The 14,632-nt window shown below is 46.1% G+C and overlaps 1 protein-coding gene across 2 annotated transcripts in view; it reads right to left on the bottom strand.

Annotated features, from left to right (window-relative positions):
• The window catches only part of WDFY4 (WDFY family member 4), a 1,018,342-nt gene that overhangs the window by 341,474 nt on the left and 662,236 nt on the right, over positions 1-14,632 (bottom strand). For both annotated transcript variants that reach the window (XM_078642707.1, XM_078642708.1), the window contains one exon: positions 6,324-6,401. In XM_078642707.1, coding sequence (XP_078498833.1) covers positions 6,324-6,401 — 78 coding nt within the window. The remainder of the gene's footprint in view (positions 1-6,323; positions 6,402-14,632) is intronic.

Here is a 14,632-nt window from a genome sequence, read left to right as displayed (position 1 = left end):
CTAGGATAGAAGCAGGTTAAATCACAGGGGACAATGAGTGAACCAGTGGTCCTTGGCATCCAATTAAGGATGTGTGTCACTGCCCCTGGGTCTCTAAAATTTATAATTATTAAATCCCCCTCTATATCCTTTACTCTGCTCCCCAACCAGGGGAGTCGCCTTACATGAACAATTTCATTGTTGATGGAACATGGGAGCGGTCTATGCTGCCCGAGCCAATGTATGGTTTTATTTTTTAATTGGCTAAACCCTTCCCTCTTATTGTCTGCCAACCTGGGGACCCCCGTAAGTACAACCACATAGGGGACTGCCTCTGGTGGTAGTTCAACTTGGCAGCCCCTCTGGTTCCCTGCTTTTCCAGGGTATACTCTCCCCCCTACCTCCTGATTATTTATAGCAACCACTGTGCTGACCCCTTTGTTGGTATCCTTCTTACTAATTTGGGTAGGCTGATGAACTGCCTTAGATGGATTTGCCCCTTGGTGAGTACAGCTCGCAAGGTTACTTGGAGGATTTAAAGCCTTTTGTGTGAGGACTGTGGGTGTAGGAACTACAGCTATAGGCGATAAAACTTGCTTTGCAGGTACTACCAACTGTCCTGCTTTATTACTGATCGCCGTTTCTATGACCCCCAATCGATCCTCTAACCTCTTTAACCTCTCTAATATGGGGGATGTGAATGCCCTGAGTAGATGTTTGATATTTTCGAGGGAGAGTGTTGACAAATTATCAGTAGGGGGAGAAATACTACTAGGGATTAAATTGGGACCAACTACAGTCGGTATAGAAGTGTTTATAGAGGATGGCATTTCATGTGGGGCAACCTGGGCCAGGTCAGAGGGTCGAATCACATTACTTGTGGGTACGGGGGCAGCTGTAACTGTTCTACCCTTCCCAAAATCAGTATGACGGATTTTGGCTCTTTGCTGAACCCCTCCCTTCCTCTGTCTCTTGTTTGGTGGTGGTCCAACAATTTTGCCAACCCCCTGTTTCCCAACTTTCTTATTCCCAGGTGGTGGTGCTCGTGTATTATTAGGTATGGTTTCAATTGAAATAGTGGTATCACTAGTACCCACAGTGTTACTTCCTTCTATACCGCTAATGACTAATGATGAAGGGGTCGTTTCTCTCAGGAGCATGGGATACCCCTGCGATGGTTGCGAGTCCTCATTTGCTTGTGACAAACCCTCTCCCACATGCACTTGACAGGTCTCTGGTGATACACTCCTGGTGGATCTGTTTTTAATAGATTCAATGGAGCGTCGGCGGTCTTCCCTTCGTTCCGCCAGATCACACTCCCTGTCTGTGTCACCAGCGGGCTTTCTGAAGTACTTGTCCAAAGTCCCCTTGTTGTTTCCCCCAGAGTCAGGTGACAAACTTTTTTCCATGCATAGCAGCCATTAGATGTAACGACGTCAATGTATAGCAATCAAAATTGAGTATGAACGCAGCCTGCTGGGGTGATTATTATGTCACAACTCAACTGGGGTAGTGTGAATCTAATCTGAACAAACAACCAACTTACTTATGGGTTGGAATGACAGTGGTTAAACGAGAAAATAAATGTTGGAGGGCTAGCCCAGCCCGGCCTCCTTCGGCCCCCGAACGGCCACAAAACGGTCCCGCCCTTGTCCCGGGCTTCTCCCGGGACGCTCCCGCGCAGCGGCAACTGCAACTCCTATTATAAGGAGGAGGTGTTCAAGGGGCGGGGCAAACAGGGAGAGCGTCCAGGTGCAGGTAATGATAGCGCAGGGACTCCTGGGCAATGGAGTCCCTGTCCCTCACCTGGCGCTCGCAGCCCTGTTGCTTCCTCTTCCAGCCCACAGGGTCCAAGATTGTAGTCCTCAGCGAGGCGAGGCGAAGCGCCCAGGCACACGGAGGCTCTCGGAGAGGAAAGCAGTCTGGCAAGTAAAAGCGGCACACGGAGGGCTCTCCCGCTTCCGATTCAATCAGCGTCTCCCACTGGAACAAGGGCTGGCAGGCACCTTTCACTCGGTGCTCAAGGGGCGGGGCAAACAGGGAGAACGTCCAGGTGCAGGTAATGATAGCGCAGGGACTCCTGGGCAATGGAGTCCCTGTCCCTCACCTGGCGCTCGCAGCCCTGTTGCTTCCTCTTCCAGGCCACAGGGTCCAAGATTGTAGTCCTCAGCGAGGCGAGGCGAAGCGCCCAGGCACACGGAGGCTCTCGGAGAGGAAAGCAGTCTGGCAAGTAAAAGCGGCACACGGAGGGCTCTCCCGCTTCCGATTCAATCAGCGTCTCCCACTGGAACAAGGGCTGGCAGGCACCTTTCAATCAGTGCTCAAGGGGCGGGGCAAACAGGGAGAGCGTCCAGGTGCAGGTAAAGATAGCGCAGGGACTCCTGGACAATGGAGTCCCTGTCCCTCACCTGGCGCTCGCAGCCCTGTTGCTTCCTCTTCCAGCCCACAGGGTCCAAGATTGTAGTCCTCAGCGAGGCGAGGCGAAGCGCCCAGGCACACGGAGGCTCTCGGAGAGGAAAGCAGTCTGGCAAGTAAAAGCGGCACACGGAGGGCTCTCCCGCTTCCGATTCAATCAGCGTCTCCCCTTTGTGGAGTCTCTTGTGGTGTATTCATTGTGTTTCTGAGTAAGTGTGCCACACAACTACTTTAGACAAAGAAAGTATAGGAGGCCCCCTATCTTAAAGGTCTGGGACCAGGGGAATCAAATAGGAAAGCAAGGGAATGTCCGAAATAATCCCGTAAGGGAAATGATGTTAGGGAATACCCGTTGTCATCTGTTAATGGCAAAACCACCACCTACACATATATAAGAGACCTCGAGTGAGTGACACTATGCAATGTCATCATTTTCTAAAAAGTTTATAACTCTATAAACGAGTGACAGCTTAAGTGCTTTTAGTCAGAAAAGTTATGACAAAACTAATGTATCAAATTAAAACATAAATTTATTATAATTCGTAAGTATTTTAAAAAAATTGATTGACATACAATTCCTAAGCAATGAATAAAACATAAAAGAGAATAAAAAGCAAACAAAATTGGTTAAAAATATATGTTCCGAGGAACAACAGTCGACGCGGCGTTTCGGTTAAAAACCTTCTTCAGGACAGTTCTCTCAAATAGAATATCTATGTATCTCTATCTCAGGATTGCCTTCTGAGATAATCACGGTGTCCTGATGTGGGTACACTGTGAAGATGGCCAAATATCCCTCTTGTATAAACTGGGTATATTGGTGATTAGTGATATCTTGTTTTTCAAATATTATAATTGTACACTGCGTCGGAGGTGCCACCGCTTAGCTTTTTCAGAGTATCCTTTTCGAATATATGGATTTATTAGACCGCTGTAGCCATGTGCTTGATATGCCTCATCAGCTAGTTCTGTTTGTGAGATGATCCTCACGGTATCTTGATTAAATTAATCGGCCTCCCTGCTCCTCCGACCGCAGCATCAAGGGGTTCTGTTTGATTTCAACAAACAGAACCCCTTGATGCTGCGGTCGGAGGAGCAGGGAGGCCGATTAATTTAATCAAGATACCGTGAGGATCATCTCACAAACAGAACTAGCTGATGAGGCATATCAAGCACATGGCTACAGCGGTCTAATAAATCCATATATTCGAAAAGGATACTCTGAAAAAGCTAAGCGGTGGCACCTCCGACGCAGTGTACAATTATAATATTTGAAAAACAAGATATCACTAATCACCAATATACCCAGTTTATACAAGAGGGATATTTGGCCATCTTCACAGTGTACCCACATCAGGACACCGTGATTATCTCAGAAGGCAATCCTGAGATAGAGATACATAGATATTCTATTTGAGAGAACTGTCCTGAAGAAGGTTTTTAACCGAAACGCCGCGTCGACTGTTGTTCCTCGGAACATATATTTTTAACCAATTTTGTTTGCTTTTTATTCTCTTTTATGTTTTATTCATTGCTTAGGAATTGTATGTCAATCAATTGTTTTAAAATACTTACGAATTATAATAAATTTATGTTTTAATTTGATACATTAGTTTTGTCATAACTTTTCTGACTAAAAGCACTTATTCTGTCACTCGTTTATACAGTTATAAACTTTTTAGAAAATGATGAAATTGCATAGTGTCACTCACTCGAGGTCTCTTATATATGTGTAGTTGGTGGTATTGCCATTAACAGATGACAACGGACACACAAATACTTTACACATTGCCTCTGATAATAAGCCTGCCTGCTCTGAGCCAAGATACCAAAGGGGGAGCATAGGTTATCTTTGATGTGTAGCTTGTGTGCCCTGACGAGTGTGGTGGGTTCTGCCTTGCTGAGGTGCATACCCTAGCCGCCCAGAAACCCAACTTCTAACAGTTAGCTATCTTCCACCCATGTTGGGCATGTAGCAAACAGACAAGTTAGAAGTTTATGAGATCCTGGGCCAAAAACTAATTATGGGTCACTTGTGGATATACCTTTTATTGTTGCCAGGTGCCATAAGCACCCAATTTTGTATCCTACATTGTAGGAGAAAACATAGCACTTTTGGTATGGTCATGTAAGATGCCACAAAATAAATAAAGAGTGTTTTACAAACCTAAACATTTTGCTTCAGGAGAATGGGCCCCTCAATAGCAGGGGTTGGGTCATAATGCTGCCTCTGTTGTGATGACCCTGATAGCAAATACAGTTTAGTGTACAGCTTAGCAGATGACGAAGTTGACTCCAGGACACCTCCCATATGTACTTTTCTAGAGTTTTCTCTTTGACGTGTAAATGATCCAATGTTTTCTCTCTCGCACTTGCTGCCATTCCTCTATGTTTTTTTGCAACTTCGCTCTGGTCCTATTCAAAGCACTCCAAAATATTTTTCACATTTCACCTGATCCTTCCAATATATTTTTACCAAAGTGTCCATCATCTGTTTTGTTTTTCTATTTCTGACACTTTATTTTAGTCAATTCTTTTCACAATCTCTTTGAAATACTTTCACTATATTTTAGAATTGGTTTTTGTGATCCTTACATGATGGTCTGGAAGATTTCTTAATATTCATTGTTTTTATTTATCACAAATTTTTGATTCTTTCCTTTTTTGGTCTTATTTACTATTGTGTTGTATTCTCCTCCTGTTGTATTCTGGAATTCGCACCAATTACTCCTGTGAATTATTGCAAATCACACTTACTTGTGAACCAGCATAGATTCCTTCAGTGAAGTCTTCCTGATCCTTTCTACTACTTGTTGCAATTTGACTTCAATGTTTACTATTCATCGCAGATTATTTTTACTCAAACTAACTGTGATGACCGAAAGGGAATTGCTTCTATGGCTTTCTGGAACTTATCTCAATTGCTGCAAGGATTTTTCCCTTGCCCTCTACTTTATGTGATTTAGCCTTAGTTTGTATTTACTCCATGTCTTCCCGTTCATTCCTTTGTTTCCACAAATTATTTCTACGTTGCACTCTAGATCATTTTGTTATATTAACCTTGTTGTCCTTGCTGGCTGGACATGGGATTAGGAAAAAACAAAAGGTTCAGTACAGAAAATAACTTGCTTTGGTATGTTATGCAAATGTGTACACATATCACAGATTCATTTTACCCATGGTGTACTATTGCCTACTGAAATGCAGGTATTGGTATATGCACATTTTAAATGTTTGGTTTGCTTTGTTTTTATTTGGTTTGCTAAACTAATTTTGAGTAGGAATCTTGGAAAGACTCTACAATTTCTCAGAAAGAGACATAAGAAATGCTTCACATAACTATTCATGCCCCGAATATGCAGAAACAAATAATATTTGTGTTAGAAACCCCTGCCACAGCTTGAGAGCTGCTTATACTTTTAAAAAAAGGTTAGATGATTGACTCTGTCAAAGCTATGATTCAAACTTGGAACAGATGCACCATTCCACATATTTAAAGAGCAGAATTAAAAGTAATAATGAGCTCTGATTCTGTCCCATGCCAGAAATATCCCTGATATGGCTTGTTGTTCTTTCTGTAATATATCACCAACTCTTTATTACCTTACACCACTATCTTGATATTTGTCATTGATACCATCACATCCTGCGATTTTGCTTCAAAAGTTTCCATCTTCTCACAATCTGCGATGATTTCTCCTGAATCCTTCAGTAGTTTTCCCATAAAATGTCCGGGAAGTACCCTAGATCCTGTTTGTGGATATTCCTAACCCTGAGTGTGATACAGCTGTGCTGTTTCCTCAAGTTGTAACCTACATTTTCTTTAGTAGACTTTTTGTACATGCAGTCTTGCCATTAAAGGTTACCTTCTTGTCATTTTGTTCTGTTCTTTCCCAAAAGTGCCTGTTGTTGCTCCTGTTGCCCCTTACCTGCAGGTGATCTTCATAGAGGCAGGTGAATACATCTTGTGCACTTCTCCAGCATTTGTCTAAGCACAAGGAGAAATCCTAAAGAAAAATTGAAACAGCATGAAAAATATTTCCTTGAAATACACATTTCATTTCTGAGCAGAGAAAGACTTATCACTGGCCATCATAAAACACAGGCTCTATTCTTTAACCATAGTCAACATTATTACTACTAGAGAACCTGAGAGTTCATACACTACAAGGGAAAGTGAAGAATGTGCAGAGCCCCTTTCTAGTGATCACCGGGGGAGGTTTTGCACAAGCTGGCCTGGGCAAACTCAGTTTGCTTTACTCCCCAATTCAAGTATGACTTGGAAAGATGTGGCTGACATAATTCATATATGTCTGTTGAAAGCAGGTAATTACTTACTATTTCTTAGCACTTAATACTGTTGGAAAATCAAATCCTGTTTCTAAGCACAATCAGCATTTTAAGACATCAGAACTGAGACACATTGTTTAGCAAGCATTTACAATGCAATAGGTCTCGCAGCATTAAAGTTTGAGTTATTGGCATTGTGTATGACAATGCGTTGCATACATTTTTTTAGCAAACTTTGAATTGGTGAGCAGTGTGAGTGTGTGCAAGAGTATGCTGTTCTAGAGAGTGCAGGAATTTGGGTGACCTGAGCAATGTGGATGATGCACCTCACGCACGGGGCTGACGCAGTTATTATTCACACAGCTCTGATGATGTACCTCAGGCACGGGCTCACAGCTGTTATTATTCACACAGCTCTGATGATGCACCTCACGCACGGGCTCACAGTTGTTATTCACACAGCTCTGATGATGCACCTCACGCACGGGGCTGACGCAGTTATTATTCACACAGCTCTGATGATGCACCTCAGGCACGGGCTCACAGCTGTTATTATTCACACAGCTCTGATGATGCACCTGAGGCTCACAGCTGTTATAATTCACACAGCTCTGATGATGCACCTCACGCACGGGGCTGACGCAGTTATTATTCATACAGCTCTGATGATGCACCTCAGGCACGGGCTCACAGCTGTTATTATTCACACAGCTCTGATGATGCACCTCAGGCACGGGCTCACAGCTGTTATTATTCACACAGCTCTGATGATGCACCTGAGGCTCACAGCTGTTATTATTCACACAGGTCTGATAATGCACCTCACGCACAGGGCTGACGCAGTTATTATTCACACAGCTCTGATGATGCAGGTCAGGCACGGACTCACAGCTGTTATTATTCACACAGCTCTGATGATGCACCTCAGGCACGGGGCTGACACAGTTATTATTCACACAGCTCAGACGCTGCACCTCAGGCACGGGGCTCACAGCTGTTATTATTCACACAGCTCTGATGATGCACCTCACGCACGGGCTCACAGCTGTTATTATTCACAGATCCCTCCGTCTTGCGTCAGCAACCAAGCAGGATAACTCTGCGTGGAGCAGCTCCTGGATTCTCTTTTCTTGTTTGCTTTTGTCTGCCCTGTACTGATAAGAACTTAGGGCCCGATGTAGGTGGCAAATACCGGTCGGAAACGGCCGAATTCGCCCGTTTCCGACCGGTATTTGGCATCTTGAGATGTAGGGGGTCAGATTTTACAGATTCGGTAAATTTACCGAATCGGTAAATTTACCGAATCTGTAAAATACCGAATCGGTATTTTTACCGATTCGGTAACGGCCAGATGTAGGTGGGTCTCTTCAGAGTCCCTAAGGCCTTACAGAATCGGTATTTTACCACCCAATCCAATTGGGTGGTAAAATACTGATTCCAGGTGTGCATGCACATGTGTGCATGCACACCTAGCCATGTGACAGACAGACATGCCCTTAGGGCATGTCTGTGTGCCACATGGCAAACATGCCCGTCTTTGGGGTGCTAGAGGGTGTCAAAGTGACACCCCCTGCACCCTTGCTTAAATCGTTATTTACCGATTCTGTAATTACAGAATCGGTATTGCCCATTGATTCCTATGGGCTTCAAGGCCCATAGGAATCAATGGGCAATACCGATCCGGTATTTACAGATTCGGTAAATACCGAATCTTAACGATTCAATATTTACAGAATCTGTAATACCTACATCTCCCCCCTTCATATTTACCGACTCTTAAATACCGAATTGGTAAAATTCGGTATTTAAGAGTCGGTAAATATGAATTACCTACATCTAGCCCTTGGTCTGCTGCACCCTTACTCCCCCAGCATTTATTTTAGCACTGTGAAGTGAAGGGGGCATTTTAATCTATATTGTGAAGCCGCCTTTGAAACAGACTGCTGCCTGCTTCTGTTTGTTGCCATTTTCTACTGTGTCCTGCCTCTGAAACCTACTGTTACTGCTTTTTTTGGCCAGCGGCGTAGGAAATGTATAGCGTCACCTGAGGGTAGAGTCAGCAGCGAGCAGACGCAGCCTGGCTAGGACCGTGGTGCGGCTTGCTCTAAATTGAGTAATCTCCTGCCTGCCATCGGCCTGGGTGTAACAGTCAGCCTCTAAGTCTCCAACTATTAGCCTGCCAAATGTAAGCCAGAAAACCAGAAATGTGTTAATAAAACTAAAGTAACCATGTATTTCCGGCAAGACAAGGGCGGCCCGGCAACTACAAGGCTCAAACAGAGGTACCCTGTGCAAGACGGAAAAAAAACGAAGACGTGCGCGTGACGAAAACTACCGTGGGGCGGGACTTCCGTTTCGTGCTGGAAGCTCGCGCCCACAGAGTGGCCGGCCAGGAGCGGAGCAGTGGTGACGCGGGGCCCCCATGCCCGAGGGAGAGCCCCGCGGAGGCTGCAGAAGTCCGGAGTGCCGGTAAGTGGCCTTTAGTTGTAGGGGGGGTGGCCGGGGGGTCTCGGTGCACTTGTGTGTGTGCGCGCGTGTGTGTATGTGTGCGACTACGGGGGGGTGTCTCTGTATGTTTGCGTGCGTGTATGGGCGCTCGTGTGTGTGTCTGTGTGTGTGCGCATGCGTGTGTGTTGGAGCTTCCCAGGAGATAGGAGATGGCCACAGCGAGCACGTTCGCGCGCGCGCGGCCGCTCCATTCTGAGTTTTGGAGATGCACGTGGCCACCTCTTGTCTCCTGGAAAGCTGTGACGCTCACTATAGGTCTCTGGCGAGACCGCGCTTTCGCGCGGTTAACACCACGAGACCTAACTAGTGGTGGGCGTAACTTGCATAATTTCATGCAGCGTGATTATGAATAATTACACCAAAGTTCAGAAAGAGATTATGCAGAATCATGCGAAAGGAGTAATTCTGCTTTTAGATCTACTTTTCTTAGCACAAACATGCCCCCTCACATCCAATAATGGATAGCTCTAAATGCAGCAGAACATAAACAGCAGTGCGAGTAGTCAATGGTGCTCAATAAGTGTCCTCTCTGTAGGATTCTTTCCCCCCAAATGACTTCTAATTACGTGAGCAGGCATAATCACGTAAACATCTGTAATTCCACGTCAAAGTGTAAAGCAGAATTGCTGAACTTATTCCAATTATGCTGGGGTAACTGAACCTCCACCCAGGCCTACCTTTAAACCCTAGATGACTGGCCTGGGGACCAGGCCTCGTTGCCTGCCCTGCCAGGGACCAGGCCCCACCATATGTAGACCACTACGCTGTTCAACCCAACGTTTACCTGCTTGACCCCTTCCTGGTGAACTAACATTTGGAAGTGACTGAAAAGTGACCTTGCCCTCTACAACACCAACAAAAAGTAAGAGTGATATATGAGCAGAAGCTGACATTGGCTGGGAAGGATGCCTTGATAGCACCTCTCTTTCCTGTAAGCCCTGGTTCTCCTTCGCCTAGGTAGTGCCTGTTTGCCTTTCTTCCGAACAGTTCCTAAATTCCTCTCTTTTTGGCAGCCCCTACTCCATTCTCTCACCGAATCCACTTGTTGGCTGAGTTCTGATCTCCACGTCTTCCAACACCAAGCAGCAGTTTTTGCCTTTCTTTATTCTCCATCTGTCCAATGCTTTCCAATGTTACCTCCCCTCTTCTCTCAACAACATGCTTTCTCTTTGCTGGCTTCCCTTTTGCCATTCGTCCCCACTGACTCCACCAGCCCTCTCTCATTTCCTTGCTGGGTTGATCTCCAATTTTGGATGTACGTCATGACAACGCGGGCTTTTACACTGCGCTGACATTACGATGCATCCATTACAACGCAAGTCGTTACAACGACTTGCGCTGTAGGCGCTGGATTTTGGAATAGTATGATTTACTATTCCAACTCCAGCCTACGCAACAGTAGGGAAGGTGTTGGAATAGTAAATCTACTATTCCTTAGTATCTAGCGCCATCCAGCGCAAGTCGTTGTAACGACTTGCGTTGTGATGGCAGCGACGTAATGGCAGCACGGTGTAAAGCCCACGTTGTCATGGCTGTCTCTCCCAATTTTGCATGCTTACTTCTGTAGAAGCATCCTGGACATGAACAACACACACAAACTCAACAGGACACATTAGACAGAACACACACCCAGCAAAGCACAAATATACAGTATAGTTCCGTATCACTGTGCTCACATCAGCACTAGTCACTAGAGCACCCCGTGCATACAACAGACAAGATAAAGAGTGAACTCCTAACATACATTCGGCACAGCCCAAATATGACACTAACCGGCTTTCACAGAGTCGAGCACTTGATAACACACACTGCTTTCCACATGTACTTCTGCCAGGCAGTGGAAATGCCTGCCATCCTAGAAGATGCATAGGCAATTTGTTACAGGCCTTCTTCCTCACCCTTCAAACATCAAGAACATTCACACCATTGATACACCTCAACACGTTCACCTATCAAGAGTTAAATCCCACTCACACTACTGATAGCACATCATAAGGCAAATCAGACTCTGGACTGTGATGGAATATTCTGAATATTTTCAAAGGTCACCCCCAAGCTACCAAAAATGCTGGAATGCTATATCAATGGCAGATTGTGAGCTATACAAATGACATTAACAAAACAAAGCATAACATAACAGATAGAACAACATAACATTTGATAAAATAACATAAGTTACACTCCTCGGAGTAGCTGAGCGCTATATAAAACCCATTTTAACATAACATAACATAACATATCGTAACACAACGTAAAGAATACCCAAATCTGTGCCAGAATTATGTTAGCTAACCATAGTCCAGTTATTGCACTTTGCCTGGCTAAATAGTGGCTTATACAGAGTTGATGTTACCTAACTCATAGGCCAGATGCCTACAGCCTGTGGAAATAGCATAGTGTGTGACACTTGGCCAGATGACAGAGATCAGTGGTGCCCGCTGCCCGATACTTCAGACAGGTACTTGTACTCTGTGTGAGTATCTTGAGTACCTGCCAATTGGTAGCCTTGCCATTCTGATGTCTGGGCTGGAATCTGTATGTCTGGTCTGTATGTTTCGCGTGAAATTTGATGCCATTTGTTGTCTGGAGGTGCATGTTGCAGCATCTCTATGTGATTGTCACCATATTTGTGCCTGTGATCTATGATGCTGACACATGACCAAGTACAAGTAGCCTCTGCTGATTGTATGCTTCCTGACACTTGGCGGGATCCTGCGTTCAGTGTTGGTTTCATGCTGCCTAGCACTTAATTGAGTATCTGCATCATTCTGTGTTGGTTTTCGTACGGCCTGACATTTTGGCCCAGTACCTGATTTTAAAGCTGGTGTCATGCGGCCTGAACTTTAGGATGGTACATACATTCATTGGTAGTTTCACCCTCCCCAACATTTGACCAGATACTTCAGTATTAGGCAGATACTTCAGTATTAAGTTCATGATGGACCCTTGGTTAGGGCCTGGGTTCAATGCTGTTTTCAAGGTGCATGACATGTGTCCAGGTAGCTCAAACCTTTGCTGGAATCCTGAATCCTAAAATATGGCCTGGGTAATGCTTCATGTTGGTTTCTGGCTGCCTATCACTTGGACCAATAGCTCCCTTCTGTGTGGAATCTCTGCTGCACCACACTTGGCCACTTACCTACAGTCTTTGCTGCAGTGAAGCTGCCTGGCTCTTTGTCAGGTTGTTGCGTTCAGTACTGGTGCCATGATGCTTGACACCTGTTCAGGTGTCTATGATGAATGATGGGTTGATACTGCAATAGAGCTGGTCTGAGGCTGCCTTACACATTGCAAGGTAAGTGTGATCTATGTTAGCTTTATGCTGCAACATCCTTGGCCAGATACAAATGCACAGTTTCTTGCTGTATGTCATTGTCCTGACAACCTCGTTTAGTACTGGATTTTTGCGGTCTGACATGTTGCCGACCACCTTTATTCAGTGCTTGTTTCATGTCGGCTGACACTTGGAAAGGTACCTTCATTCATGCCCTATCTATGCTGTCTTTTGTTTTGCCAGGCACCTGCCTTTATTGCTGGCTTCCTTCTGTCTGAACCTTACCCATGTGTCTGCATTAAGTGCTGGTCTAATGCTGTCTGGCACTTGGCCACATACTTTCATTCTGTGCTGGGCAGACACTCGAGGCACTTTGCAAAATAACTGTGTTTTTAGTGATGATTTCTTCGTGCTGCCTGGCACTGGCCAGGGTAGTGCTGGTATCATGCCAGTTCCAAAGTTCCAGATACCTGTACTCATAGCTGTTTTTCTTCTACCTGACGAGGGTGGGACTGAGAAATCAAAAGCAGCCCTGGCAAAAAAGCTCAAACCAGTCCCCCTTCCTTCTTCTCCACGTGCAATCTCTCTTACCATCCACACATTTCCCCACTCTCCTCTCTTCTCTCTCTGATCGCTTCCTCCCTTCTCCTTTCTCTCTCTTGAAGTTTCCCCATGCCTACTGCAATTAACCTTGGGGAGCTGGAGAAAGTGGCAGAGGCCCGAGTATCAGTTTGGACTTTAAAAACCGTCCGCCAAGGGCTCCAGCATATCTGGGAAATGCCCGATGGAATAATAGGCCTGTCCGCCCGTGTGCCTGACCATCTCCAGCCCTTCGGTGAAATGCCTGATGGAATAATAGGCCTTTACAGCCATGTGCCTGGCCCTTTCATGGACTCCTGTGTGCAGGAAGAGCTGCCTGACCTTCTCCCAGACACTTTTCTTCAAGGATGGCTTCATGATGCCTGACACTCTTCCTGATAGCTGCTTCCAGTGCTTACTTCATTACACTCTCTCAGATACTGCGTTCAGTGATGAGCTCCAGTTGCCTGACTCTTTCCCAGATACCTGCGTTGAGTGCTGGCATCCTGCGGCCTGACCCTCTCCCAGATTCCTGCGTTCAGTGATAGGTTCCTGCTGCCTGACCCTCTCCCAGATACCTGCGTTGAGTGCTGGCTTCCTGTGATCTGACCCTCTCCCAGATACCTGTGTTAAGTGCTCGCTTCCTGCTGCCTGACCTTCTCCCAGATTCCTGCGTTCAGTGATAGGTTCCTGCTGCCTGATCCTCTTCCAGATACCTGCTTTGAGTGCTGGTTTCCTGCAGCCTGACACTCTCCCAGATACCCGTGTTGAGTGCTGGTTTCCTGCAGCCTGACACTCTCCCAGATACCCTTGTTGAGTGCTGGCTTTTTGCAGCCTGACACTCTCCCAGATACCCGTGTTGAGTGCTGGTTTCCTGCAGCCTGACACTCTCCCAGATACCCTTGTTGAGTGCTGGCTTTCTGCAGCCTGACACTCTCCCAGATACCCGTGTTGAGTGCTGGTTTCCTGCAGCCTGACACTCTCCCAGATACCCGTGTTGAGTGCTGGTTTCCTGCAGCCTGACACTCTCCCAGATACCCGTGTTGAGTGCTGGTTTCCTGCAGCCTGACACTCTCCCAGATACCCTTGTTGAGTGCTGGCTTTCTGCAGCCTGACACTCTCCCAGATACCCGTGTTGAGTGCTGGTTTCCTGCAGCCTGACACTCTCCCAGATACCCGTGTTGAGTGCTGGTTTCCTGCAGCCTGACACTCTCCCAGATACCCGTGTTGAGTGCTGGCTTTCTGCAGCCTGACACTCTGCCAGATACCCGTGCTGAGTGCTGGCTTTCTGCAGCCTGACACTCTCCCAGATACCCGTGTTGAGTGCTGGTTTCCTGCAGCCTGACACTCTCCCAGATACCCGTGTTGAGTGCTGGTTTCCTGCAGCCTGACACTCTCCCAGATACCTGTGTTGAGTGCTGGTTTCCTGCAGCCTGACACTCTCCCAGATACCCTTGTTGAGTGCTGGCTTTCTGCAGCCTGACACTCTCCCAGATACCCGTGTTGAGTGCTGGCTTCCTGCAGCCTGACCCTCTCCCAGATACCAGTGTTGAGTGCTGGTTTCCTGCAGCCTGACACTCTCCCAGA

This window comes from Lissotriton helveticus, chromosome 5_1 (assembly GCF_964261635.1).
Source record: "Lissotriton helveticus chromosome 5_1, aLisHel1.1, whole genome shotgun sequence".
In the NCBI taxonomy this organism is placed as follows: Eukaryota; Metazoa; Chordata; class Amphibia; order Caudata; family Salamandridae; genus Lissotriton; species Lissotriton helveticus.
The sequence above is the reverse complement of the archived record's forward strand: the minus strand, read 5'-3'. Positions and strand labels throughout refer to the sequence as shown.